Source organism: Sebastes umbrosus, chromosome 7 (assembly GCF_015220745.1).
Source record: "Sebastes umbrosus isolate fSebUmb1 chromosome 7, fSebUmb1.pri, whole genome shotgun sequence".
Classification (NCBI taxonomy): Eukaryota; Metazoa; Chordata; class Actinopteri; order Perciformes; family Sebastidae; genus Sebastes; species Sebastes umbrosus.
This window is the reverse complement of record NC_051275.1, coordinates 22,099,424-22,125,619: the sequence shown is the minus strand read 5'-3', so window position 1 is coordinate 22,125,619 and position 26,196 is coordinate 22,099,424. Positions and strand designations below refer to the sequence as shown.

General features: G+C 39.7%; 1 protein-coding gene across 1 annotated transcript in view; it reads right to left on the bottom strand.

The window, feature by feature from the left end:
• inppl1a (inositol polyphosphate phosphatase-like 1a) overlaps nt 1-22,401 on the bottom strand; it is a 28,835-nt gene extending 6,434 nt beyond the window's left edge. The window contains exons 1-19 of the mRNA XM_037775426.1: nt 21,883-22,401; nt 12,484-12,547; nt 11,700-11,847; nt 11,531-11,612; nt 9,306-9,452; nt 8,850-8,940; nt 7,738-7,827; nt 6,884-6,982; nt 5,058-5,208; nt 4,331-4,437; nt 3,761-3,863; nt 3,114-3,310; nt 2,807-2,924; nt 2,303-2,399; nt 1,469-1,607; nt 1,284-1,383; nt 637-725; nt 452-533; nt 183-272 (exon numbers count right to left, since the gene is read on the bottom strand). Coding sequence (XP_037631354.1) covers nt 183-272; nt 452-533; nt 637-725; nt 1,284-1,383; nt 1,469-1,607; nt 2,303-2,399; nt 2,807-2,924; nt 3,114-3,310; nt 3,761-3,863; nt 4,331-4,437; nt 5,058-5,208; nt 6,884-6,982; nt 7,738-7,827; nt 8,850-8,940; nt 9,306-9,452; nt 11,531-11,612; nt 11,700-11,847; nt 12,484-12,547; nt 21,883-22,091 — 2,203 coding nt within the window. The 5' untranslated portion in view covers nt 22,092-22,401. The remainder of the gene's footprint in view (nt 1-182; nt 273-451; nt 534-636; nt 726-1,283; nt 1,384-1,468; nt 1,608-2,302; nt 2,400-2,806; nt 2,925-3,113; nt 3,311-3,760; nt 3,864-4,330; nt 4,438-5,057; nt 5,209-6,883; nt 6,983-7,737; nt 7,828-8,849; nt 8,941-9,305; nt 9,453-11,530; nt 11,613-11,699; nt 11,848-12,483; nt 12,548-21,882) is intronic.
• Between the last annotated feature and the right edge of the window lie 3,795 nt (nt 22,402-26,196).

The following is a 26,196-nucleotide window of genomic DNA, read 5'->3' as shown; positions in this document are numbered from 1 at the left end:
ACATGCACAGAGTCCGCTCTATTTTGAGCTGTAATGACCAAATCATGTTGTCTATCCCCAGCCTAAGAAAGAGCAAGAACAGAGGGAAGAGAGACGATCGAGCGATTGACAGGAAGAGGAAATAAACTAAGGGAATTAAATAAGTATTTTCTGAAGAATTTAACTTTTAAATCCACTTTTACCTTTCTTAGAGACAAACTGGGAGGTCACCCCCACCTCGAAGGTACCAAACACAGGGGAATGATCACTGGTCACGATATCATCTGTACAGCCTGAAAAACAAAAGAGCTTACGCTTAACTCTCATCATATTAATTGCATTATAAACTATATATAGAGGTTTACGATGTTTAGGTGAAATCAACCACTATACCCAGTTGTTGAAATTACTGAACATGGACCTCTGAATTGAAACAAATGTGAGTTGAATGATTTCCTGCTGATGGTCTCACCATAGGAGTTGCAGACAATGTGTGTTTCTGGGTACGACTTCCACAGGATCCTGTCACACCAGGATGGGACATTAGTCCTCATCTGAGACAGAAAGAAAAGTAAAAGACACAGCAGAGTTATTAGAGGTCAGAAATGTGCGAGAGGAAGTCTATCTGTGATGTTGTTGAGTTAGTGAACAACTTACCCCTGTGGCCTTCTGCTTCTGCCAGACATATGTGTCCCTTGAGCCACGTTCATAACGGTAGGTGGGTGGGAATGAGATCTCTTCCTCCCCTGCAAACAAGTAGGTACACGTTCAATTGTGAGTGGAAAGGCCCGTAGCATCAGCGTAGCATTTTATAAATTCAATAAATCGAATTAACACATTCATTTGAGATGTTAGTATAATTCTGAAGCAAACGGACGATTGCTAGGACAAAAGACAAACTCTCTCTCTCCCTTTGTATTTTGCATTGTAGTAGTGACATAGATAGATACATTTACTGCATTTGTTCTGCAGAAAGAGCACACTCTTTGTAAGCAGAGCTGACTGATTGTATTAAAACATGAATATACATGTTCACAGACTGCTCTTTTCTGCTTGTGTTGACATACAATATAGTATTTGTGATACACAGTGGCTGATGAGAGTACATTTCCCAGTCAATAGGTTGTATTTAAAGTAGATCTCACATGATGGGAGTGCAAGACAAAGCTCTCACAGTTTCTCACAATGACAAAAGGCTGATTTTGAGTCTTCCAACACTTCCAATATCTACTCCATTATGCACAGAGACAGGAGGTAAACAGCACTGTAAGACAGAAGTCTGGTAGAAACACAGGCATACTAACCAAAGCGTAGAAAGACTTTGTTCTTCTCCCTCTCCAGGTTGAGCTGGTCCACCTTCAGCAGGGGCTCAAACTCCTTCCTGTTAATGTAGTTTAAAATCTCCTGCACACAGACACAAAAGAAATGAGGTGTCATCCATATATTATCTGCTGCATTTCATCATTCTGTGCATGTGTATCTGCTTCACCTGTATGTCCATATCCAGCCTGTAGTTGAGGTCTCCCAGCCAAAAGAGGTGTGTGAAGCGCAGCGAGATGTCGAAGGAGCTCAGCTGTTTGTCTCCTAGTGACAGCAGGCGGAGGATATCTAGGTAGTTCTGGTTCCTCCTGTAGGAGTCAAGGGTCACATGATGTGTCACAGGTAATAAGAGGTAAACGAGTGTGAGTAATGTGTGTCGTGTGTGTGTCTGTGATGTTTTCTGACGCACTGTAAGAGTATATCCACCACAAAGTAAAATTGCAATGTTATACCATTAGCAACATATGGTCTTATTTTTACCTTTATGTAATAAAGAAAAATATTATAATTAAAAAATATATACAAAAAAATATTATTATTTAATTTTTTATTTATTTAATTTATTTATGTATTGTTAGATATTTAAGCCTTGTTTCTTTATATACACCGGTATGTATATATATATATATATAAATATATTTCACTTTTCCATTTTTCAGTTTTTTTTAATTTTATTTAATTTTATTTATTTATTTTTGGTTGTCTTACCCATGTGTGCCATCTGGGGGGGGATATTTTTAAGACTGGAGGGGCAAATAAGATATACACAGATATACGTACATAATATACGTGGATAAAAAAAAATGAATACCATATTTGTATACTTATGTTAAATTTATCCATGTCCAGTACTACAGATGTATGTAAATGCTGATTATTTTGCTAATCAATCTAACATCAAGCATTGAAAAATAAAAAATGTTATCACAAAAAAAAGGTACAAGACCCTGAACTAAAATAGCCATAAATAATGTGTGTGTGTGTGTAGGACTGCAGTAGGTACCTGGCAATCTTCTCATTCCCTGATGTTAAGTGACAGTTCACAAAGCCGAAAGATGTCCCGTTGAACATAAAGGACACACCCACAGCTCCTTTGTTACCTAAAACAAACATACAAACTAAATATTAACAGTAATTGACTGACAAACATTACGTTACTGAAAAAAAAATCCTGATCCGGGTGTGAAAACGAATCACACTAAAATGTCAAGACACACTGCTATGAAAATACAGTATCTAGTTTCATTCTCTTACTTTTACAGTTTTCAGAGTTTTAACGAATGCCATGATATTTCAACCACTTGTTTTCTTCTTAATTAAAGTCACATTTTTGAAGGTGACCACAAGAGTTGCAGTCATAAACAACCCCTTTAACTGCCCCTTTGTTAACAGAAAAAGTCAGTGTTCGTTGTTGTTATTCCATCGTTCATACTTCCCTCTAGATTGTGACCAAGAAGTGAAGCATGTGAAGGAAGAATAAAGACTGAATACTGAGTGTCGTGGTTACCCAGTGTGTTGGCGATGCCCGTCTTGACACTGGACATCCCCACGTGGCTGATCCGGTTCTCGTGTTCAGGTTTCACCAACACAGCGATCTTTATGTTCCACAGAGTTTGCACTGCGATCTACAACCAATAACAACAGCAGACAGTTTGAAACCGTTTCTTTCTTCATCTTCAGTTTTACCTCAAACATATCACCTGCACTTCTTCTTCACAGCCCCCTCATGACTTCAATGCTTGGTAGGTGTGAGCGAACACAAATACTGCAATCAATGAATGTGATGTTTTCTCAAATCTTGCCTATTTCCTCACCGGTTTATAATCCAGCTCTGTCTGTTCTTTCAACATGGCACGTAGTGACTCCACCCACTCCCGATCACACACAGAGTTTTCTTGGCTTCCAAACACATAGAGGTCATGAGGGATGGTGACCGTCATCTCGTCTAGAGTCTTCCCGAGGCCACGGCACAACACCCATGAGGCCTGAGACTTAGGCGCAGGTACTGAGCCTACAAAGAACAAAATGTTACATTCTCTTCAAAAATACTAATGTCAAGCTCTGGAAATACACACGTTTGTATTATTTATCAGTGCAACATATGAAAATATACGATATGTCAGTGTGTGTTGCTATTAACGTAGGTTATGCTGAGAAGAAAAATTAATCTAAAGACATTAAGGGCTGCAACTAATGATTATTCATTATTGATTAATCTGACGATTATTTTCTAGATTAATCGATTGGTCTATAAAATGTCAGAAAATAGTGATTAATATGATATAAAACAGAGAAAGGTAGGAATTCTCCATATCTGAGAGGCTGAAAAGAGCATTTTCTGACATATTTGTATGAAAAATTACTTTAACGATTAATCAATTATCAAAATAGTTGGTGAATCATTTCCTGTCGATCGGCTAATCGATTAGTAATTGTTGCAGCTCCAGTGTGTGTGTCTAACCCATATTCCAGGTGCCTATGAAGATGGAAATCATGTCTGGCTCGTCTTGGTTGGAATGTTTGTTCTTCATCAGCTGCAGCAGCTGGCAAAATGCCTCCCGCTTCTGAAACACACACACACACACACACACACACACACACACACACACACACACAGCAGTCATTGGAAGTTGCCACAAAAGGGCACCTTGTTTTTAAGTAGCAGCACTTAAAAGCTGACTAACAATCATTGTGAGTATATTTTGAATGTGTATGAGTTTATTCCTTAACAGCTCCCTCATTTACAGCACTGAGGGCAGACAACTCTCTATTTTACAAAAATAGCAAACGTAGAGTGTCAGTGGAAACTGAAATCATAGATGAGATTTGTGTGTGGATCTCTGAGCCACATCTTGGCTCTTAGTTTCCTTCGTCTGATTATGAATATACAAATAAAAGAGATACGTGAGAGTGCTTCCTTGTCAGTTTGAATATAAATGTGTTTCTATGTTTGAGTACTTAACCGCTTTCTTAACATTTACAAATTTATGCTTGAGGCAGTGTGAGAGTGAGTGTGTGCGTGTGTGCAGACCTTGGCACTAGCAAAGATGAAGTCTTTCCTCTGGCTCTTGTCCTTCTCCTTCTCAAAAACAATGCCCAGTTTATTCTGCACCCGCTGAGACTTGATCAGCTGACGGACTGAGACAGACAAATAAGACAGGAGACAGAAGGTCAGAGATAGGGAGAGAGACGGAGGGAAAGGCCAGGAGGAAAAGCAAGGTCAAGGAATAGATTGAGCAGTTTAAAGTTAAGGAAGGAGAACAATGAAAAGGCATAAAAAAAGGAAATAGCATAGAAATCCTCGTATATCTTTCTTTATGTCTTTTACCTCAACTGCATCTCAAACAGACACCATCAATAACATTAAATACATTGCATCTCTTGCCCTATTCAGGGTTTGCCACAGTGTGAGGACGACCATCTTGCTCAAAATACAGATCACCTCCCATATACCACTGCCAATAACATCATAAAAAAATGAATATACCCGGAGGATATAACACATTAACCATCAGGTAAAAGAGTACAGGTACTATTTCAACAGAATATACCACACACGTAATGATTATGGCTATTGTTTAGGGTCTACAAACTAAATTGATCACAAGACAGAAGAGATATGTCACAATCTGGGTGGCTTACTCCTTCTGTTAAAGAGATTTCTGCTGAATAATTTCCTGGGGAAAACACCGATTACCCATTTCACAGTTCAGAAGATACTGGGGTCATTGTAACTGGAGTGTTTGTGTAATTCTCACTTTTGTCATGTGTGAAGGTGGTCCAGTCCTCTTGGCTGTCCTTCACCTTCTTCATCACGACTAGTCGTCCTCCCTCCACGTCCACAGATAGAGTGTACTTCTGACTCTTTCCTATCTTCGTCAGCTCTGCCAGGTAAACATCTAGCTTCACCTGAATTGGATCAGAGGAGGATTAAAAACACACAAACTCACAGACACTGGAGGTGCTTGTAGTGCATTTATAAATGGTTTATGTGTCCACAGAGCGCTCTACTTTCAAAATCATACATCAACACCACCAGGGGTCTCCAAAGTGAAAGTAGTGGACTTGTCTGCACTCTCTCCCTCTGATTGTTAACACATACAAAACAAGCTTGCTGCTTTTATGGCATTAACAGAGTGTTACATCTAAGTGAGTTATATGTAGCCAGCTAGATTAGAGATCTAAAAGCAGGAATTTTGATGAGCAAACACAATTTATTCAAAGTTATATCATGTAAAAGCTTGATGGGGTCTGTTTGTGTGTCAGTGGGCAAATCAGGTGCCAAATCTTAAACCTCAATTGTAACAACATTTCTGTTCCTGTGCAACAGGAAGCTGCTGAAAGGAGGTCGCCACAGAGGATGCAGACTTGGCTGACAGCTAATATTTTAAATCATTCACCTCTTCTTCCTTCTCCGTCTCCCCCTTTTCCCCACATGTTCCTACTGAAAATCATCCCTCTTTACCTAAATAAAACAATGATCTCATGACCAATAGAACAAATGTCAGTTATACACATTTACTTGCGTACTCATTGTGCGTGGGACTATGATTCAAAAAGTGACAAATACCATACACTACTACAAAGCCACTGATGATGTCGCAGGAAGTGCATTACACACATTCTTGTAGGCTCACATCAATTCTGCTGACAAACCTCCTGCTGTGTGTTGAGGAATATATGACTTCACACCCTGTTTTATTGTAATTCAGGTTCAGTCTGTCCTCTGTGAAACGAAACCACCAATCCTCGATAGTTGCAGTTAAAGGTACAGTGTGTAGTATTTTGGGGGATCTATTAGCAGACATGGAATATACTATTCATAACTACGTTTTTTATTATTTTATAATCACCTGAAAGTAAGAATCGTTTTGTTTTCGTTAGCTTAGAATGAGCCCTTCGTATCTACATAGGGAGCGGGTCCTCTTGCTCAACCATGTTTCAATAGTAGTCCAGAACGGACTAACCAAACACTGGCTCTAGAGAGAGCCTTTCATGTTTTTACGTTACCTGCAGTCTTGGAAAGGGATGGGTGAGCGGAGGAGTATTCAGCTGGTTGCAATCTGCAACCACACTGCTGGATGCTGCCAAATCCTACATACTGTACCATTAATAAATCAAATCTGGAGGAGTTTCAGCATTCTACTACAGATCTCAGGACTAAAATCACCACAAAGTAATAAAACAATATTTTCCTGAGCTTCCTATTCCTGTCATAAAACAGGAAATGTGAAAGATTTAAGATTTTGATTAAAACGTGCATACCTAAATTGGCAATAGAGTGGAGTAGAGCTTGAATGTTCCATTGGGGCAATTTGGCTTTAAGAAAAATGAGTGTCTTAATAAGTATGGGTGTACTTTGATAATTGCTGAAATGCATTTCTCGTGTCACCCTTCCCTGATAGAGGGAAAAAAAATAGTTTCAGTTTCTAGTTGATGCATTTCCTGGAAAGTTCAAAGCTAGGTACAGATGACATCATCACTACTGCCATAATACTGAGCTCAAATCACCCTGTAGAGTGACAACCATGAATAAAATGTGTGTGTATTTATGAGTTTGTAGGTGGTGTGTGGGCAGCCGTACCTCGAAGGCCTGCACAGGGATGGCTTTGCTGTGACGCATGGAGAGAGGAGGAAGGGAGCACGGAGAGGACAAACTCATGTCCTGGAGAGCTTTCAGAGCCTGAGGGGACAAAGAGAGAGAGGAGAGAGCAACAACACTTAAAAGAAAGAACAAGTAAAAAATTAAAGAGGGAAATGAGAGAACACAAATACACAAACACACAAGGGAAAAGACATACACAGAAACAATGTATTGTTTTCAGCTCTAGTGTTGGTGTCAACAAGGAAACAGTTTCCCATTTCCTGGATGTGATCTAAGAGGAGCAGAGAAGGTGGAGCCAGTGACATCACATGAGTTAAGACATGCAGCCTGATTGCACTGAGGCCATTTCCTTCCCAGGCAGTGAAAGCCCCTCCTCACAAGTCCAAGTAGAAACAGTGTCACCTATTAACATGACAGAGCTGGTCAAACTGTACTTTTAAATTAGAGATAAAAGCAAAAAGTCTAATTGCTGGTGAGGTATATTGTGCTAGAAAAATCCTGTTAGGCATGGCAAAGAAAACAACAAAAGAACTTAGCTTTAATAAGTTTCCTGTTATGAATTACATGGCACACCTTAATACGTTTTAAAGGGTTGTAAGAACAAAGTCGCTCTCTCACTTTGACACACACACACACACACCAGCCCGGAGTCATCATGCTGGGCTAAGCATGCAGCCAGCGGGGCTTTTGGACAGACGATCCATCATACAGGGAGGGTTATCTAAACTAACCACCTCCAACTAGCAGCTGTCTGTGTGTGTGTGTGTGTGCGTGCGTGTGTGTGATCATGTGCGAGGGTGCATGCCTACACATGACTGCATACACGTGCGTACCTTCTTCTCTATGGAGGACAACAGGTCTTTGAGAATTGCCAGCTTGGTCACAAGGTTCTCCAACTCCTGGTCTCCACCCTGATTCACCGACTGATGGAGGAACAAACGACAACAGTTAGACCCATGTAAGCTGTAAAAGGACGAGATGTAAGTAAGACAAGAAAGGATGAGATCTGTTATGGTTTGCTGCAATTGTGTGAAAGCTTCACAATTTAGGTTTTTAAGGATAAAGATGCAACAACCTGGTTTTTAAAGGAGGAAGATTATTAAGACAACGATTACACAACTATTGGAAAAATAAGACATCCCCACACGCTCATATATAGCCTACAAAGACAAACACAAACTACTCTGTGCGAGTGTTTCCTTGTGATATATTATTTCAACAACAGTATGTATGACTGCAGTGTGACCTACCTCAGCTGTCCCGAGAAGACCCTGGAGAAAAATGACACCCACTTGTGTGTCAGGGTGCGTACAGTATGTGACCGCCTCATAGCGAGACTACTCTATGCATGTCATAGGTCCTTCTATGTGTTAAAGCCAATAAGAGTCCCCCTCCAATAACTCTCTTTCTCTGTTGCGTCATGAACTTGTTACTGAATCATGTATTCTGATTGGCTGCTCTGTGTTACTAGTTAGCAAAACAGAAGTACTGACTTGTTACTTAAGCACATTACGTCACATATTCATTCATCTGTGAAACTGATTCATATCCTCGGGTGACACACATAACGCTCGAAGTCAGCAATACCTGATGTGAATTACAACAAATGCTGTAATTGTTAAAGAGAACAGAGAAGTGGCTGTTTTGGAAGTGTGGGAAACGTTTTGGCTGTACGCTGGAGGAAGCATTCCTTGTTGAGGTTTAAAAACGGCCAACTCTCCATAAATATTGTCTCACAGCTTGGATACAAATGCAGATTGCTTCTATTTACATTTGACAATCTACAGATTGGTGGTGAGAGGCCTACATACTTTACATACATATTAAACTGTATAGCAGAATAGTGCTTAAATACTGCCACAGTCCAGTTGTTAGTCATAGAAAGCAGCACGACGGAGAGACATTTTAACTAAGCTTGAACACATACACAAACACAGAGGCTTACCTGTTGGATCATCTTGGAGACCATGAAAGCACTCTGCTGATCAAAGACCTTTGACAGGATCTCCAGACCAGACAGAACCTTATCCACTTCCCTATTCGGGGAAATAGAAAGAGAGATCCACAACTTACTTCATTTAGATCCATGTATAGAGGCATTACAGATGATTAATAACCATGTGATTCAGTTATATTTGTTACATATATTAAATCCAAGCCCGTTTATAATTCAAGTTTATTTTCTGTGGTTTATCACAGTGTTGGAATGAGCAACACGTATTCCTGTGACCAAAGCAACACAGGAGTTGAAGCAGGCAGCTCTGCGTGCTGGGATATTTTTACGATACAGTGACACGCACATATATGAAAGAACAGCTTTGTGTGGAGAATATGCATGGACAAGAGAGTATGTGTCTGTGGAGTATGTGTGTCTACAGATGTGCTGGTGTTGCCTTCTTACCCGTTGAGGCGTTTGCAGGAGGCCACTAGTGTCTTGTTGAGGTGAGGGAGGGAGCAGGCTCCCTGTTTGACTGCCTCCAGGTCCAGAGCATAGCTGCCCTTCAGGTACTCGTGGGAGATGGTGCTCAGGCCATTAGCTGCTGGAGCACTAAAACAAATTCAAATGACCAATGAATATTTATCAAGTGGCCACTTCCAGTGTTGAGAAATGAAGCCAATGAGAAAGTGCCAAAAACTGCAGTTCTTCCAACGGCCACTTAAGGCTGGCTCCAAAAGTGAGTCAATCCCTATAAACCCCCATGTTGAAATGTCCGACTTGTCCGTTTACAGCCTGATACAAAAAACGATTTCTATTTTCCCCATTCATGACAACACCTACAGCATCATATTTATATAACTCACACATTTTAATTATATTAAGGCTTAAGGTTCGGCATTATTGAGGGCGTGGCCGCTTTGAGTGACAGGTGGGTGCCGTACAGGGCGCAAGCCGCTAGCTGTCTGCTCTGCTGCGTCACCCAGGCCCACCTCAGCTACATCAACGACCTACATCTTTGCCCATTTTTGGATTAGCCATGAGTGTTAGGCTGTGATGTCACTGTCAAGATGGTGACGGCCAGAGCCACCCACTTTGAGCTTCACAACGGCTCTTCAGAAACCTATGAGTGACGTCACGGTCTATGGTATTTCTAACCATCTTCACTACATGCACATAATTTACCTGCTGTATTCTATTACCTTTATGCTATTACTGCCATAAGTCATGCATAGATCTTTAGACTTTCAGCTGATACCAATGAGTATCACAATTGCTGGTAAATTGTAAATTGTGTCAGAAAATAGAGAACTGTCACAGCAGCAAGGCTGCAGCGACTGCATCTGTGCAGTCAGGATATTTAGAATCACACACTTCCTCTAACACAGAGAGCTGACTGACTGTTTCTGATCTATGATGTCTTTTGCACTCATTTAGGAGAATTTAATGAATCATGCGTGGGAAGGATCGCGGCTGATTTCCATGGCAACTTGATAAATGAGGACCACCGTGACGGAAAGGAGGATGTTGCTTCATTTCACCTTCAGTTGAAACTGTGACAAAGTTCACTGCAACACACTCATTCACTCTTTCATCTATTTGAAAAAATTCTACCTTTAGTTCATTAGTTAGTTACATTAAACTATAGTAACTTTTAACTGCAACAGAAATATCAAAATGATGAATTCAGTCACCTAACTCGCTTCACTTGTAGTCTTAATGAAGGCACTAATCTTTGTTCATTAAGATACACACATCTAAGCAAAACACACATCTGCGTGTTCAAAAAAACACTTCATCAAAGCTGTGCATCATCCGTGACCAACGTGGTTTTCAACAGGATGTGGTTTTCCTTCTTTATGCAAACAGAGGGGAGCACACAGGCAGAGCGGAGGTTATTAATATGCGTGTGCGTGTCTGTTAATGAACATGTGAGTGTGAGAGAGTGTTTGAAATTAATGTATAACAATGTTTACTGCATGATGTGTATGTCATATGACAGTAGGGCTGTCCTGAATAACATTTCTTGGGCTTCGAAGCTTCGTCGAGAAATGTTTAGAGGTATTCGAAGCTTCGCGGAGCAGCAAGGCGTGTTAGGCTGACATGTTCTTCTGTCTGTCTGTCTCCATCTCCCCCGTTTCAGTGCCCAGGACAGCGCCGATGCCGCACTACTGTACACACACGCACCTCTACACACAACTAACAGCAATATCCGTCTGAGAATAATTAATAATAATCAATGTTGACTATGAATAATGAATAATGTTGTGGGATTATTCCTTATTTCATGGGCTATTTGGGGATTTATACATTATTATTACATACTTTAAAAAAAGAAAAAACGAAGGATTCAAAAATAGCGATTTGTAGATCGAATACCATGGCAACGGTCGAAGCTTCGAAGCATTCGGGTCAGCCCTAGGTGACAGTAAAAGTGAATGAGGAACAGTGTTTGTTAGTTATACAATCACTGATACCGCTGATTGCTATTTTGGTGAGCGACGCTGACATAATCACATTCACAGTGAAGCAACATCCTTCCTCTGTGTGTGTGGTTGTGTGTGTGTGTTGCAGCTGTGTGTGTGTGAGTATTACATGGTCTGCGAGTGGTTTGTGATTTCCCAGCGCTTATATATTATTATTATTGACAACTGGACACAATAAAGAGAGACCTCGTATAGACTTTGTACCTGTCTGTGGGTGTGTCTGGTCCAGGGGGAGTGGACGTGGAGGCAGAGCGAGGGGGGAGGGGTGGCTTCTCATCCTCCCCATCTACCAATCACAGAAAAGGAGAGTTGACATATGACAAAAAGGGAGACAATCCCTGAGTGTGCTTGTGTGGGCTCTGTCTGGAGATACCTGAGTAGTCCCTGTCATCGCTGACAGCTGTTTCCTCTCTGTCCACAGTGTAAAGCAGCGTGGTGACCAGACCCTGACTGGGCTGCAGGTACAACGACACCAACTCTGGTAACGTCTTAAACCGCTTAGGCTGCACGCCCTGAGATGTCTGAGAGGAAGAGGGAGGAGGATACACCAAGACACAGAGGAAGAGAAGGAAAGTTATTTTCTACATGGCATGACCGTTACAACAATAACATCCAAGCTCCTTGGCTACAAGTACTGGTGTTATTGAAATCTCTGGTGGCCCTATTGTTCCACATTTAATGTTGTCTAAGCAAATATGACCCAGTGGTCTAAATATAATTCAAACCAGGAAGAACTGTTTGGGTAAACATTGCTCCCAAATATATTCAGTTCCAGGAAGCAAAAATTAGACTTTTAGACTTTCTTCAACGTCACAGCAAAGACCCCAAAAATCACACAGCAGGCACACAGATGTCTGTGATGCGGCCACACGGAGAGTCTGAAGCACCATGTTGTCGTGTGCGTGAGACAGAGCGTGTGTGTGTGGCTGCTGGTGGCGGTGGGGACTTCACAGCTGTTGGGAACAGCGCACAAAGAGGCTGCTGTTAGTGTGTTAGTGTGTGTGTGTGTGTGTGAGAGAGAGCCAGAGAGAGAGAGAGAGCTCAGAGCCAACAAAAGCATATCTGCCTGCCAGCTGCTACTGAAGCAAATACAGTTTTTGCTGCACACACTTGACCTCAGCAGAGTGTGTGTCTGTATGTGTGTGTCTTCTCTGTACCTGTACAGCCAGAAATCCGTCTTCATCCGGGAGGATTCTGTATGTGTGGACATGCTTCTGAAACCTACAGAGAAAGAGACACCAAAGAGGAAGAGAGACTGGTCAGAAAGTTGGAGCAAATGGAGTGGAAAATGGACTAGATTAGACTATTGTTTGAGTCGACAAAAAAAATGACATTTCTCAAGTCTGGCATGTGCACATACCCTCTTGTACTTGACCTCAGTGGATACTAGGGGTGTGTGTATGCATGTATAAGAGTGAGGGGGGTTTAGACGCTGTAGAGAGCTTCAACCTGTTGCTGTCTGTCACAGTTGAGAGCGGGCTTTATCCTTACAGTAGCATGATACAGTAGAGCAGAACAGAGTTTAAGCCAGCGAAAGGTTACAGTGATAGTACAAAATAAAGGAACAAAACATAATTTGTGAGATTGGATACAGATTGAAAGAAAATGATCTGGTTCTTTCTTGAATTACTCAGAATTTGAGGTGTTTCTTTCAGTCAACAACTATGTATAAAACTTCAGAGTCTGAATTACATTTGTGATTGAACCACAAGCTTTTTTTTAACCAGTCGCAGATCAATGCTCTGACATTGTGATTGCACAGCCGTGACTACTCGCCTGCAGCCACAAGCTGGAGTTTAATGATTTTCATGTCCACGCTTCATGTCTGCTCAGTGGACCGAACACAAAATGTTCAATTTGCCAAGCAAAGGTAGTGGTTTATGTCTGTTGGTAGGTATAATGCACGTGTGTGTTATGGCTGTGCGTCTGTTTAGATGTGTGGGTGTTAGCATGGCAGACATATGCAAAGCACTTGAGTAATGCTTTTACAGCTGCAGTGCTTATACTGTGCTTATTTACAGTATGCGTGTGTGTACACACTGTATAAACTGAGGTAGGGATAAATCCATGTTGGGAATTCATCCTGCCCTGACCCGTCAGCTGTTTTTCCGGTCTTTCCAGGTCAGTGTCCCACAGCTAAATACAACTAAAACATGGACTGGATTAAAATAAACTAGTGAAGTAACTTTTGAAGAAGTGAAGCCAGTTTCTGTTTGACTTGAGCAAAAGTGTCACATTTAATTGAACTGTTTAATTGGTGATGTTTCTCATACCCTTCCCAGACTGGCACAGTGACATGTGGAATAATTTGTTTTTTGTCTGAGTGGCTCATAACAGATCATCAAACCTGGTTTCACAACCTTGATCCTGACCAGAGCTCAACATGGGTCTGATGATTAGTGTCTGGCTGCCAATTAAAAACAGTTTCCAGTACATCTGGAAATAACTTATGATGCGTTTTTAAATTTGCTCACGCTGTGTTTTAACCTTTGGACTATTTCCTTACTGAGGGCAATTATGTTTTTACAGGCTTGCTTATCGCCAATTCCTGCTGTAGTGGCTCGGATACCAAATAAAAAATCTTTTTTAGGTATTCTTGCCTTTATCTGCCAGCACACAGAGGAGAGGGGGGTGGGAGAGAGACATGCAACAAAGGTGCTGGCACAGATTTGAACCCCCTGAGTTTAATGATAAAGGACTTGGGCCAGCTAAACCACCAGGACACTGAGAACAGGAGTTCCCATGTTGAATTGATTGATATACGGCAGCACATTTATTAGATAGTTGCCAATAATAGTCCCATATATCATGCCTCCAGCTGTTGCTCAGTGTAAACTTGATAAACATTTGCTCCAGCCTTTCAAGGCCCAGCCAGCAGTAAACACAGTCAGTGAGATGAACTGTTCCTTTTGTCTGTGTGGCCTCTGAAACCATATCCACATTTAATCCTGTCGTATTATAAACACAATGCATTGTAGGTCCAGTGGCACAGGATCCATACACAGGAGTCACTGCAGTGTACAGTAGTGTGTTTGTCTTCCTGTGGGCAGCTGATGAGATTTTCTGCGGGTCTGCGGAGTAAATACTATTGTTTCAGTAGCAGCAAAGTTATAACAGGGGGAGGGAGACAGAGAAAGAGAGAGAGGTTTATTATGGGATAGACATAGACCCAAAGCATACAATGTGTATGTGTGTGTGTTGTCAACAATAGTCTGTCTTGAGGGTAATGACTGTCCCACTGACTCCCTCCGTCATGTTGACTTAGAGTGCCACCTCCTCTTCTTCTGTCTCATCCAACCTCAACCTCAAGTGCAGCAGGTCAGTTTAGTCCCTGCACTGTAAACTGTATGTGTATCAACACACTCCATTGACTGGCTAAAATAGAAAAGAAAAAAAAATAGAATAGAAAATACTTTATTGTCTGCTTTTGGTGTACAAAAGGCAGAAATGTGTCTTATTTTCGCATGTGCAAAAACTGCTATTAAATGGAGTACATTAAAACAACATATCACATAAAAACACTATACACCAATAGAAGCTACATTAACAGGGAGCACCATGAACCAGGACTGAATCAAGGTTAAATAAATAGATATAATATAATTAGCAAACATTTGCCCTATAATTCTTACGCTACTCATCATTCAAAATGTAACCTGTGCCTTACACCTCTAGCCAGTCATCTCATACTTATGCAGGACAAGATACAGTACAAACTGTATAATCTAAGCACAAAATATGAGGGAAATGTAACTCTTTTCAAAAAGTACACTGATGTTTTTTTTGTTTTTTTATAAGGTTATTCCCTATTGATTACCTTTATTATTATTACATTATTCACAAAGGAGAAGATATAGGTGAAAAGAAGAAGGGATGAGTATCAGAAGGATAATTACTGTAGCTTTATGACAGCTAATATAAGAATGTGTAAAATAGTGTTGTCACGATACTGGAATTTCAAACTTCGATAAAATACCTTGAAAAATATCGATATTCAATACCATTTTTTGATACCGCGGGAAGCAATTTACACAACAGTGACTATATTTACAAGCACACTAATATTATTATTCCAAATATTACAATATTCAGAATTTGATACGGGTCATGTAAACAGCATTTTCTAAATTAGGCCTTATTCTGAATGGAGCATTTTCCAATTATTAAAAAAATATGTGTAAACGTAGTCATTGTGGGCATAAAACTGTCGGAGAGAAGAGAGAACAGGAAGCGTATAGCCGGTACCTGTGTATCGAAACTATGAAAAACGAGTATTGAAACCATTTCAAACACTCAGTAATATTTTTGTCAACACTAATGTAAAAGGGACGTCACCTCTGTATCACAACAAGTTTCTACACCATCAAAAATCTTACTCACAATTTGGGATCACAAAAAAAATGTAAAGGAAGGACAGTAGCTATAAAAGAAACTGCTAAAAATATATACAGTTTCTATACACACATAACTGGGAAACTGGCTATTTAAAGAGACAGGTATACATTTAAAAACCTCCACAAGGCAATAATATAAACACCCCCTCACACGTCTTCCTGGTGAGGAATGTTTCCTCAGAAACATGTACATTTTCAACCCCACACAGAAACACAGAGGGCCATGCCATAACCCCGACATGTTTAGACGCGCTGCACTTATACTAAAGAACATCTTACTGACAGCAAAAATAGGAAACAGTTCAATATCTCAGGGGTTGTTTTAAATCAAACATATGCCCTCACCTAATGGTTGGCATCTCGAATGTTGGAATCTAAAAATGTGTCACTTTAACTGGAAACATTAGAGAAATTCCTTAGCAAGAAAGCCGTTTTTTAAAAATATTTCAATATTTAATCACACTGTGGCAGTGAACGACAAAGCTCTAACATACTACACATTAGTCAGGATACTTTATTTGAACCATCTGTCGCACATAAATACTAAACATGTATTTATGTAAACCAAACATGTAAACCAGTAAGCTGGTCAAAGCGGTCACTTCCTACTAAAGTTTGCATGAGTAGACATACAAAACTCAAATACTGCAGACTAAGAGGAAGTGAAAGGCAAACTGGCCCAAGAGTCTGTCCCACTGCTGGTATAGCTTCTGAAAGGTCTAATGTCAGACAACAGACAAACACTTCCTAAACACACTGTCACTCCAAATCCACCCACGTCTGTGTCTGCCATGTCTAGTAACCATGTTCAGGTGAAAAGAGAAACAGTTTGGCATGTACATGTTATGTGTGCAGGGACCTAAAAGAGGTCACCTGGTTGAAGCAGTTGAAATGAGCTAGTTTCACAGGATTGTAGAGATTTGTCTAAAATCGTACAAAAAAAAGTTACGATACAATGATTATATCAGCTTGAGGAAGATGTTATTCATTTATCAATACACATAGGGCAAGCTTGTAACCAGCTAATTTTACTTTGTTTGCTTTAGTAGACTGTTTAGAAAGTTAAAGCATACAAAACAAAGGATAATACAATATTCAACATCAAGAGGATCCGGTATATCAGCCCTGAGCCTCCAGTACACCACACTGGGGGGTCATGACTAAAAACGGGGTGCCATTCAGCAGTCTGGAAGCTTTTCACACGCCTGGTGACTCAGACTTTACTTCCTGGAAATTCTTCCTTTACTGAGTAATATTAGCACACAATTTCACAGGAATGAGTGTCGAATGCTTAACCATAACATATTTTCCTCCACGGCTTCAGGGGTTGTTACGTAATACTGGGTCATCATGCCTGTTCTCAAAGACATCATTTATGAAGCCGGACAGCTTGTTTCTGTCATATTGATCTAACAACACTGGTTCACATGACCTGTGGCTTGTTATTAGCAATAATTTCACCATGTCATGTTACTGTTACTTTTATGTATAAGGAGGCAAAACTTCTTGAAGCAAAGTTTGACTAAAGCCTGTCCACAGCAAGCTTTTTTTCTGAGATGAAACAAAGTGCATGATGTGAAAGGTGAAAGGGGACAGGAAGGGAGAGGTGGAGGCGGGAATAAATCCGGAAATGGATGATGCATGGATGTGAGGAATGTTGTTGGTCATAGAGCGACCTACTGAATTACTAGTGCAGCCAGCAAAAGGATGAAAAATTGATTATTTGTCACCAGTATTTATTTTAATAAGCCAGGAGCCAAAAGGGCAAGCTGGCTTATTTTTTTTCTGCGTTCTTAGATGACAAGAGGAGTAATATGTTTACATGAGAATCAGCCTGTCTAAGTATGAGGTCATGTGAGGTCAGACTGCAAAATAATGAATTCTGTAAGAGTGTCATCAATTACAAATATGTGTTAATACATACAGTGTGTACTCCCGCTGGTGTGCATGTATACACATTACACACACAGTGAACTCAGCATGGGGTAAACTATCAGATAGGGGATGTAGGTTGAGTCAATGTCAGATGTCACATGGCATAGGCCTTTTTATTTGCTGCATCTGCACAGTCAGTGCATCTGTTTAACTCTGTGTGGGCGCTGAGGGGGTGTGTGAGTCATTTTTGGTCCATTTGTAAGTTTAACATCCCTTTTCCACCGGTTCATTTGACTTGCCTGAGTCATTGTCAAGTAATGCTGGCGGTATACTGTCTGTGTATTGAAGCTTGATCATCTGTTTTGTCAGGTGCACCGGCGGAGTTTGGATGCAGAAGTCAGCAGGTGGTGTGGTTGTTTATGTTGCTTGCTGAACATGGAGGTGTTTGGTGGCAAAATCTCCCTTGTGTAAATGAGGGTGGGCGTTTCATCACTTAGTTTAGCAAAGACTCCATCCAAACAGAGAAGCCCTATACAGATTATTTTCATGATATACTGTGTGAGAAGATACTCGACTCAGACGTCAGACTCATAAAAACTGGAGAAAATATCATTGGCTCTAACCTAACCCCTCCATGGACACGATATACACCCAGCGCTGCAGGAGGAGGGCACAGAGCATCCTGAGGGACAGACACCACCCAGCTCACTCTCTGTTCAGGTGGAGGGAATCAGGACACAACCTGAGGCACCACAGGCCAGAGAGCATCTCCACTCACAGAGCACCTCTGCTTTCACAACAGCTTCTTCTCAGCTACAATAAGACTGGTGGCAAAGGACGTTAAAGAGGGACACAAATACCCCACACCTCACCTGCATACCATTATTGACACACAGTACACCTGGACTGAATGGACTGTAATGCTGTGCAATATGATGCCTTCCACTGTGTAATTGTCTGAAATATATTCATTATTTCTTTTTTAAAACTACAAGTTCTTCTAACATGGTCATGGAGCATATATACATATATACTGTATATTTGTATTCTGGGGGTATCGTTACTATGCAGAGGGTAGTTTAGTTTATTTATTGACTACACTGAGGGCGTTTTATGTTTTAATAATTTATTTATTTATTGTGTTGAGTTGAATGTGCTACTTATTTTGTACTGTAATTACCTTGTGCCTTTTCTACCTTTTTTCTTTTCTTAAAGCTGACTCGGCGTAAACTGCTCAGAATTACAATGTACTTATAGGTGCAAATGGCAAATAAAACTCTTGAATCTTGATAGTACTCAGCTAAAGCACAGCTGCTTCACTACTGCACTGATCTTATATGAGCTTAAATTAAAAAACATCAGCAAGGCTTCACCAGCCCCCCCCCCATAGATGCTTATATTTATCTCCACCACCATTCAGTTTCAGTGCCCTGTAAAAACGGCGCTGCAGGCAACCACATCAGACACAAGACAGACAGACAGACAGGGACAGCCCTAAAGTTGTGTGTGCCATGCTGGAGCCTCACTGCTGAGGCAGACACAAAGTCTCTCTCTGCCACTCACTGGCTTCCAGGGAGAAGTAAACAAATGTGTGTTGGCTGAAGCCTTCTTTAACACTGGTTTAATGCAGGCTTCAACTACAATGTGATGATGAAATGATGCAGGAAAAGTTTATGTACAACTTTAGAAAAGCGTGTGTAGTTATAGCTTGGCAGAGTGACAACACAGAGAACCAAGATTCCCTGAAGAAGACATGTGCTAGTTTAACTTTAAATAAACTTAACAAAGCTACTAACCTTTTCCTAGTAAACAAAGCCTAAACAAATGTGTGTGTTGGCTGAAGCCTTCTTTAACACTGGTTTGCTTCAACTACAATGTGATGATGCAGGAAAAGTTTATGTACAACTTATTAAAGCTCGTGTAGTTAGCAGGTTGGCGGAGTGACAACAGACTACTTTAACACACAGAGAACCAAGATTCCCTGAAGAAGACATGTGCTAGTTTAACTTTTAATAAACTTAACAAAGCTACTAACTTGTTCCTAGTAAACAAAGCCCAACACACACAAGTTAAGAGTTTATATAAGCTTAAAGATAAAGTAAACAAATGTGTGTTTGGCTGAAGCCTTCTTTAACACTGGTTTGCTTCAACTACAATGTGATGATGCAGGAAAAGTTTATGTACAACTTATTAAAGCTTGTGTAGTTAGTAGGTAGGGACTTTAACACAGAGAACCAAGATTCCCTGAAGAAGACACGTGCTACCTTAACTTTAAATACATTTAAACAAAGCTACTAACTTGTTTCTAGTAAACAAAGGCAAACAAACACACACACAAGTTACTAGTTTATATAAGCGTAAAGATAAAGTAAACAAATGTGTGTTGTGGATGAAGCCTTGTTTAACACTGGTTTATAAAGGCTTCAACTACAATGTGATGATGAAATGGTGCAGAAAAGTTTATGTCTCATATTGTTTTTTTTATTTTTTGTCTTTTCTTGCTATAATCCTATTTATATGGTTCTTATTATAACTTGTCCCTCCAACTGCCCCCATGCCTTTAATATGTTTCCTTTGACTTTACTAACTATTGGTTGTCTGTTGTATGTATGGATGTATGGACTGGGAATGCTACAAATGAATTGCCCCCTTAGGGATAAATAAAGTTGTCTGAACTGAACTGAACTGAAGAAGACATGTGCTATAGCTTCACTTTAAATACATTTAAACTTAACAAAGCTACTAACTTTTTCTAGTAAACAAAAGGTGTGTTTGGCTGAAGCCTTGTTTAACACTGGTTTATAAAGGCTTCAACTACAATGTGATGATGAAATGGTGCAGAAAAGTGTATGTCTCATATTGTTTTTTTATTTTTTGTCTTTTCTTGCTATAATCCTATTTATATGGTTCTTATTATAACTTGTCCCTCCAACTGCCCCCATGCCTTTAATATGTTTCCTTTGACTTAACTAACTATTGGTTGTCTGTTGTATGTATGGATGTATGGACTGGGAATGCTACAAATGAATGGCCCCCTTGGGGATAAATAAAGTTGTCTGAATTGAACTGAACTGAAGAAGACATGTGCTATAGCTTCACTTTAAATACATTTAAACTTAACAAAGCTACTAACTTTTTCTAGTAAACAAAGGTGTGTTTGGCTGAAGCCTTGTTTAACACTGGTTTGCTTCAACTACAATATGATGAAATGGTGCAGGAAAGTTTATGTACAACTTAGAAAAAAGCTTGTGTAGTTAGCAGCTTGGCAGACTGACAACAGGCTACTTTAACACAGAGAGAACCAAGATTCCCTGAAGAAGACACGTGCTACCTTAACTTTAAATACATTTAAACAAAGCTACTAACTTGTTTCTAGTAAACAAAGGCAACCAAACACACACACAAGTTACTAGTTCATATAAGCGTAAAGATAAAGTAAACAAATGTGTGTTGTGGATGAAGCCTTGTTTAACACTGGTTTATAAAGGCTTCAACTACAATGTGATGATGAAATGGTGCAGAAAAGTTTATGTCTCATATTGTTTCTTATTTTTTGGCTTTTCTTGCTATAATCCTATTTATATGGTTCTTATTGTAACTTGTCCCTCCAACTGCCCCCATGCCTTTAATATGTTTCCTTTGACTTAACTAACTATTGGTTGTCTGTTGGATGTATGGACTGGGAATGCTACAAATGAATTGCCCCCTTGGGGATAAATAAAGTTGTCTGAACTGAACTGAACTGAAGAAGACATGTGCTATAGCTTCACTTTAAATACATTTAAACTTAACAAAGCTACTAACTCTTTCCTTTTAAACAAAAGGCCAACACACACACAAGTTAATATAAGTTTGAAGATGCAGTTTACTTACATGTATGTACATATATGAGTTTAAAGATGTACTTACAGTACACACAGAGCGTTTATATGAGTTTAAAGATGTACTTACAGTACACACAGAGCGTTTATATGAGTTTAAAGGTGTACTTACAGTACACACAGAGCGTTTATATGAGTTTAAAGATGTACTTACAGTACACACAGAGCGTTTATATGAGTTTAAAGGTGTACTTACAGTACACACAGAGCGTTTATATGAGTTTAAAGGTGTACTTACAGTACACACAGAGCGTTTATATGAGTTTAAAGGTGTACTTACAGTACACACAGAGCGTTTATATGAGTTTAAAGGTGTACTTACAGTACACACAGAGCGTTTGTATGAGTTTAAAGGTGTACTTACAGTACACACAGAGCGTTTGTATGAGTTTAAAGGTGTACTTACAGTACACACAGAGCGTAAGCCCCGTTGACGCTCTCGCTGTCCCGCACCAGGAAGCTGCCGTCTCTGCCGGCCCGGGCGAGCAGCTCCTCGGCCGCAGCTCGACTCAGGTCCCGGTGATACCACATCGGCGGTGCTGCGGGCCCCAACGGAGAAACACCACCAGAAACACCACCACCTCCTCCTCCTCCACCTCCTCCTCCACCGGCCATGGCCACAGCCCTTCAAACCGGGTTCAACTCAAGCTTTCTTCCAGACTTCTCCTGAGAAAACCTCCCAGCTTTCCTCCAGACTACAACAAGCACCCAGTGAGAAGAGCCGCTGAGGAAAGTAGCTTCACGGGGAGAAAAGTTGTACATTTAAGTTATATTAAAGCTGTTTTCTGCGGGTGTTTCCTCAGTTCCTCAGAAAGACTCAACACCCTCCTCTTTCGCTTCCCAGTCCCACGGAAATCAGGGTATGTAAATCCTCACTGGAGACCGGAGAGCAGAAAGAGAAGAGGACGACCCACCGAGTCAAAGCTGCCTTATTGTTCCTATAGAGCACTTCCGGTTAGATGTTTCAAAATAAAACAGGTTGTTTACAAATTTACAGTGAGATATTTTATTTGCAGGAGCAAAAAGTCACCCCACAAGCTTTATTTCCTGTTGTGTCCATCTCTAGACAGCTTGACAGAGCTGAAGGGAAGGAGGGATGGAGGGATAGACAGACACTGGGATGTATAGAGAGAGAGAGGAGGAAAGGAGGGATGGACTAATAGAGAAGAGGTACTTTTATACAACTTTATACTTCTACTCCACTACATTTATCTGACAGCTTTAGTTGCTTTGCAGATTCAGATTCTACATACATAAACTATAATGCATTGTTATAGACTGTAGTACAGTGTATAAAGAAGAGGAGGAAAGGAGGGATGGAGAGAAAGAGAACTAAAGGAATGGACTAATATTATTTTATTATTATGTTATTTTTATATTTTATTTTATTGACAGTTCCCTTACATGGGAATCATGTAAAAATGTATATTTATTATCTATTTGTTTTCTCTTATCTATTTTATCGCTATTTATTATATCTTATTAACTTAGTAGCTGTCCTTCACCGACCTCTGTTTGTCAGTTCTACTGGTCTGTGATTGACATAACATTTTGGATGGTTGTCTGGATGTTGTCTGTATTCTACATACAAAATCATCAACAAATAAACTATAATGCATTGTTATAGACTGAAGTACAGTGTATAAAGAAGTCAAAAATAGTGGCACCTTGGCCAACTATTAACATTTAAAGGTCCCATATTGTAAAAAGTGAGATTTTCATGTCTTTTATATCATAACGTAGGTTTAAGTGCTGTATAAACTGTGAAAGTATCAAAACACTCAATCGACAGAGAAATACCCACAGCCCGTATTCATTCTAAATGTGTCCCAGTTTATTTCCTGCTGAAGTTCATGTGAATGACATCAGCTGACAGGAAGTAAACATGGACCCAAGCTGTTGCCCAGCAATGCAATTCCATTGAAATGCACTAAAACAGAGCGTTTCAGGCAGATAGTAAATACAGGTATATTCAAACCGACCATATGAGAAACATAAAGTTTTTTTTTAACATTACAGCATGTAAACATGTTCTAGTAGAAACATAAAATACAAGTATGAACCTGAAAATGAACACAATATGGGACCTTTAAATGCTTCATATACATTAATGCAGCTATAATAATAATTCAAGAATATGATATATAATGATATAACACTCTGAAAGAGGGCATTGCTCATTATGAGTACTTTTACTTTTGCTACTATTTTGTATTTGTATTGTTTACGACTTACAGAACACTTATATAGACATTTTATTTTATTTATTATTTTATTATTGGTCATTGGTGCTTTTTAATATATATTTATATAATATTTATACACACACCTATTTGTTCACTACTTGTGTAGATAACAGTTCTTTCTATTCCTTACCTTTATTTGCCCAGCTGTGTTGTCTTTGTTCCTAGCTTTTATTTATATTTCTGTGTAAGTAAGCTTAGAGAGATGCATAAAACCAGAGTCAAATTCTTTGTATGTATGTACTTGGCAAATAAATCTGATTCTGATCTACAAAAGTACATTTATCGCATAATACTTTTTATGTAGGTAACATTATACATGCAGGACTTTTACTTGTAACTGAAAGTTTTTGCAAAGTGATATAACTAGTTTTACTTAAGTAAAGGATGCAAGTACTTCTTCCTCCTCTGAAGAGGGGAGAATAAAGTTTAGTTCTCCCCTTTGTTGGAGTACCAACAAATCCTATATCCTGTGGGTTTCTTGGCATAGGCTCAAGTTTCTGTGGTTTTATAGCTTTAATTAGGCTTACAACATTTAGAATAAATTGAGGATTTTCCAGCAAATCCACTTTTAAAAGTGGATTTGCTAGAAAAAGCTACTAATGTGAACTAAAAGATATTGCAGCTATGCTGATAAATCATCACCTTCTCTTTAAAGTGTACACATCTTTGAAAATGACTTTGTTTATTTTCTCTCTACTCTAAGGCTCTAAATTGTAGCCTCCATGGTCAAAGCCTTCACTAAAGCCAGAGGGTGTACCTCTTTGAATATCAGTGTGACCTGCAGCCACTGAGGAGGCCAGGCTGCTGTAATTTCACAAGCTCTAATCCAGTTATGCAAACCTTTTCTTTTCCAGACCACACAAACCCCTACAGGTGCGTAACTGTCCACCTACTAGGGGCCAGACTGGCAAAACACAGGAAACAGCCAACCTGACATAATGTAGAGATTTTTCTCTCTAGTTGCCCACAAAACGTCTGACTCCTAAAATGTAGTATGGGTACACACACACACACACACACAAAGCAAGAGAGAGTTAAAGTGAGGAGAGAGGGTGAGAGTTGGGCAGGGTGGTGTGTGTGTGTGTGTGTGTGTGTGTGTGTGTGTGTGTGTGTGTTGCCAATGACCTCAGAGAAGCTGAATATTAATAGCCACAGGGACAGCAGCCATCCCAATTCTATTTCTGACTATGGCATCATACTGTGTGTGCCTGTGTGTGTCTGTGTGTGTCTGTGTGTGTGTGTGTGTGTGTGAGCTGACTGTAAAAGACTGTAAAAGTATGTGGCTTAACTTAACAATATGTCTGCATGCAGGGATCGTAAAAGCCATGTTGCAGAATGTCACATGGAATAAAACTACTTTGTCAGCAATCGCATCTTAAAAATGAATAATTCTGCTCATTTTTTTTTCTTTTGCATCCTACCATAATTGTCTGGTAACTTTGAAACACAAGTCTATAGTCATGCTAGGAGCACGATGAGGCTGTATAGTACTCATTACAAACCCAAAAAACAAATTGTTGGATGGATGACCAATGGATAGACTTTTGTAAAGTCCTGCCTCAGAGTCAGGCCAGAAAACAGGCCATGTTGTTACCTATACATAACCTACAGTATATAATCTATCCTCTTCCCAAAGGGTTGCTTTAGGCCACTCTGGGCCACACTATTCTGTGTGGACATCTCATCATCGAGTCATCTTTTCAGGCTCAGCTTCACATCCCTAGACTCAGCTATATACTTAAAGTATTCTTAGCTATAAAGTCAGGGTGTCAGCATAACTTTTAGCATGTTATGTCACATAGAAGTTACATTTTTCAAGTTTCTGAATTTTAATCATATATGATAATGCCCATATTTTTCTATGATATCTGACATATTAAAATAGTAAGTATGTGCTAAATATTATCTAAGTATCTGTAAAGCAAACTAGCATTGATGCTCCATTGAAGATAGAAAGCTATATGTAATTTTAAGTAATTGCCTAATATTCTTTTTCCCTTCCATGACCAAATCATACAACCCTAACTCAACATTATTGCACTGTTCATGTAGTGTTACTCTTGTTACTTATAAGAAATGCTTGCAGCCAGCATCTTTACATGTCTGAAATACAGTTCTTCAGTGGGAGTTTATGAACTGCATTGTGTAAATTGAGGGGATTATGATACATTGATGGAGTTTGTTGAAACATCTTCTGTCATTCCAACCAAGATTAAGTATTCTTTTAGTATGTTCATGCTCATGTTTGAATAAAACCATTGGATCAATTATGGCTTCTGCAATGAGATGGTCCCATGCAAGGCCATACCTCTCTTTGTATAGGCAGGTTGTTTATGCATACAGTTCATGCAGAGAAAAGAGACAGGAAAGACTGGCCTGGGGTTCACAGTTGACCTTGCAATACTAAATTATGCAGTGGTATCAACAGGAAGGATGTTATTATCAGCCTCAGAAATGGAGCAGCACTTTGACAC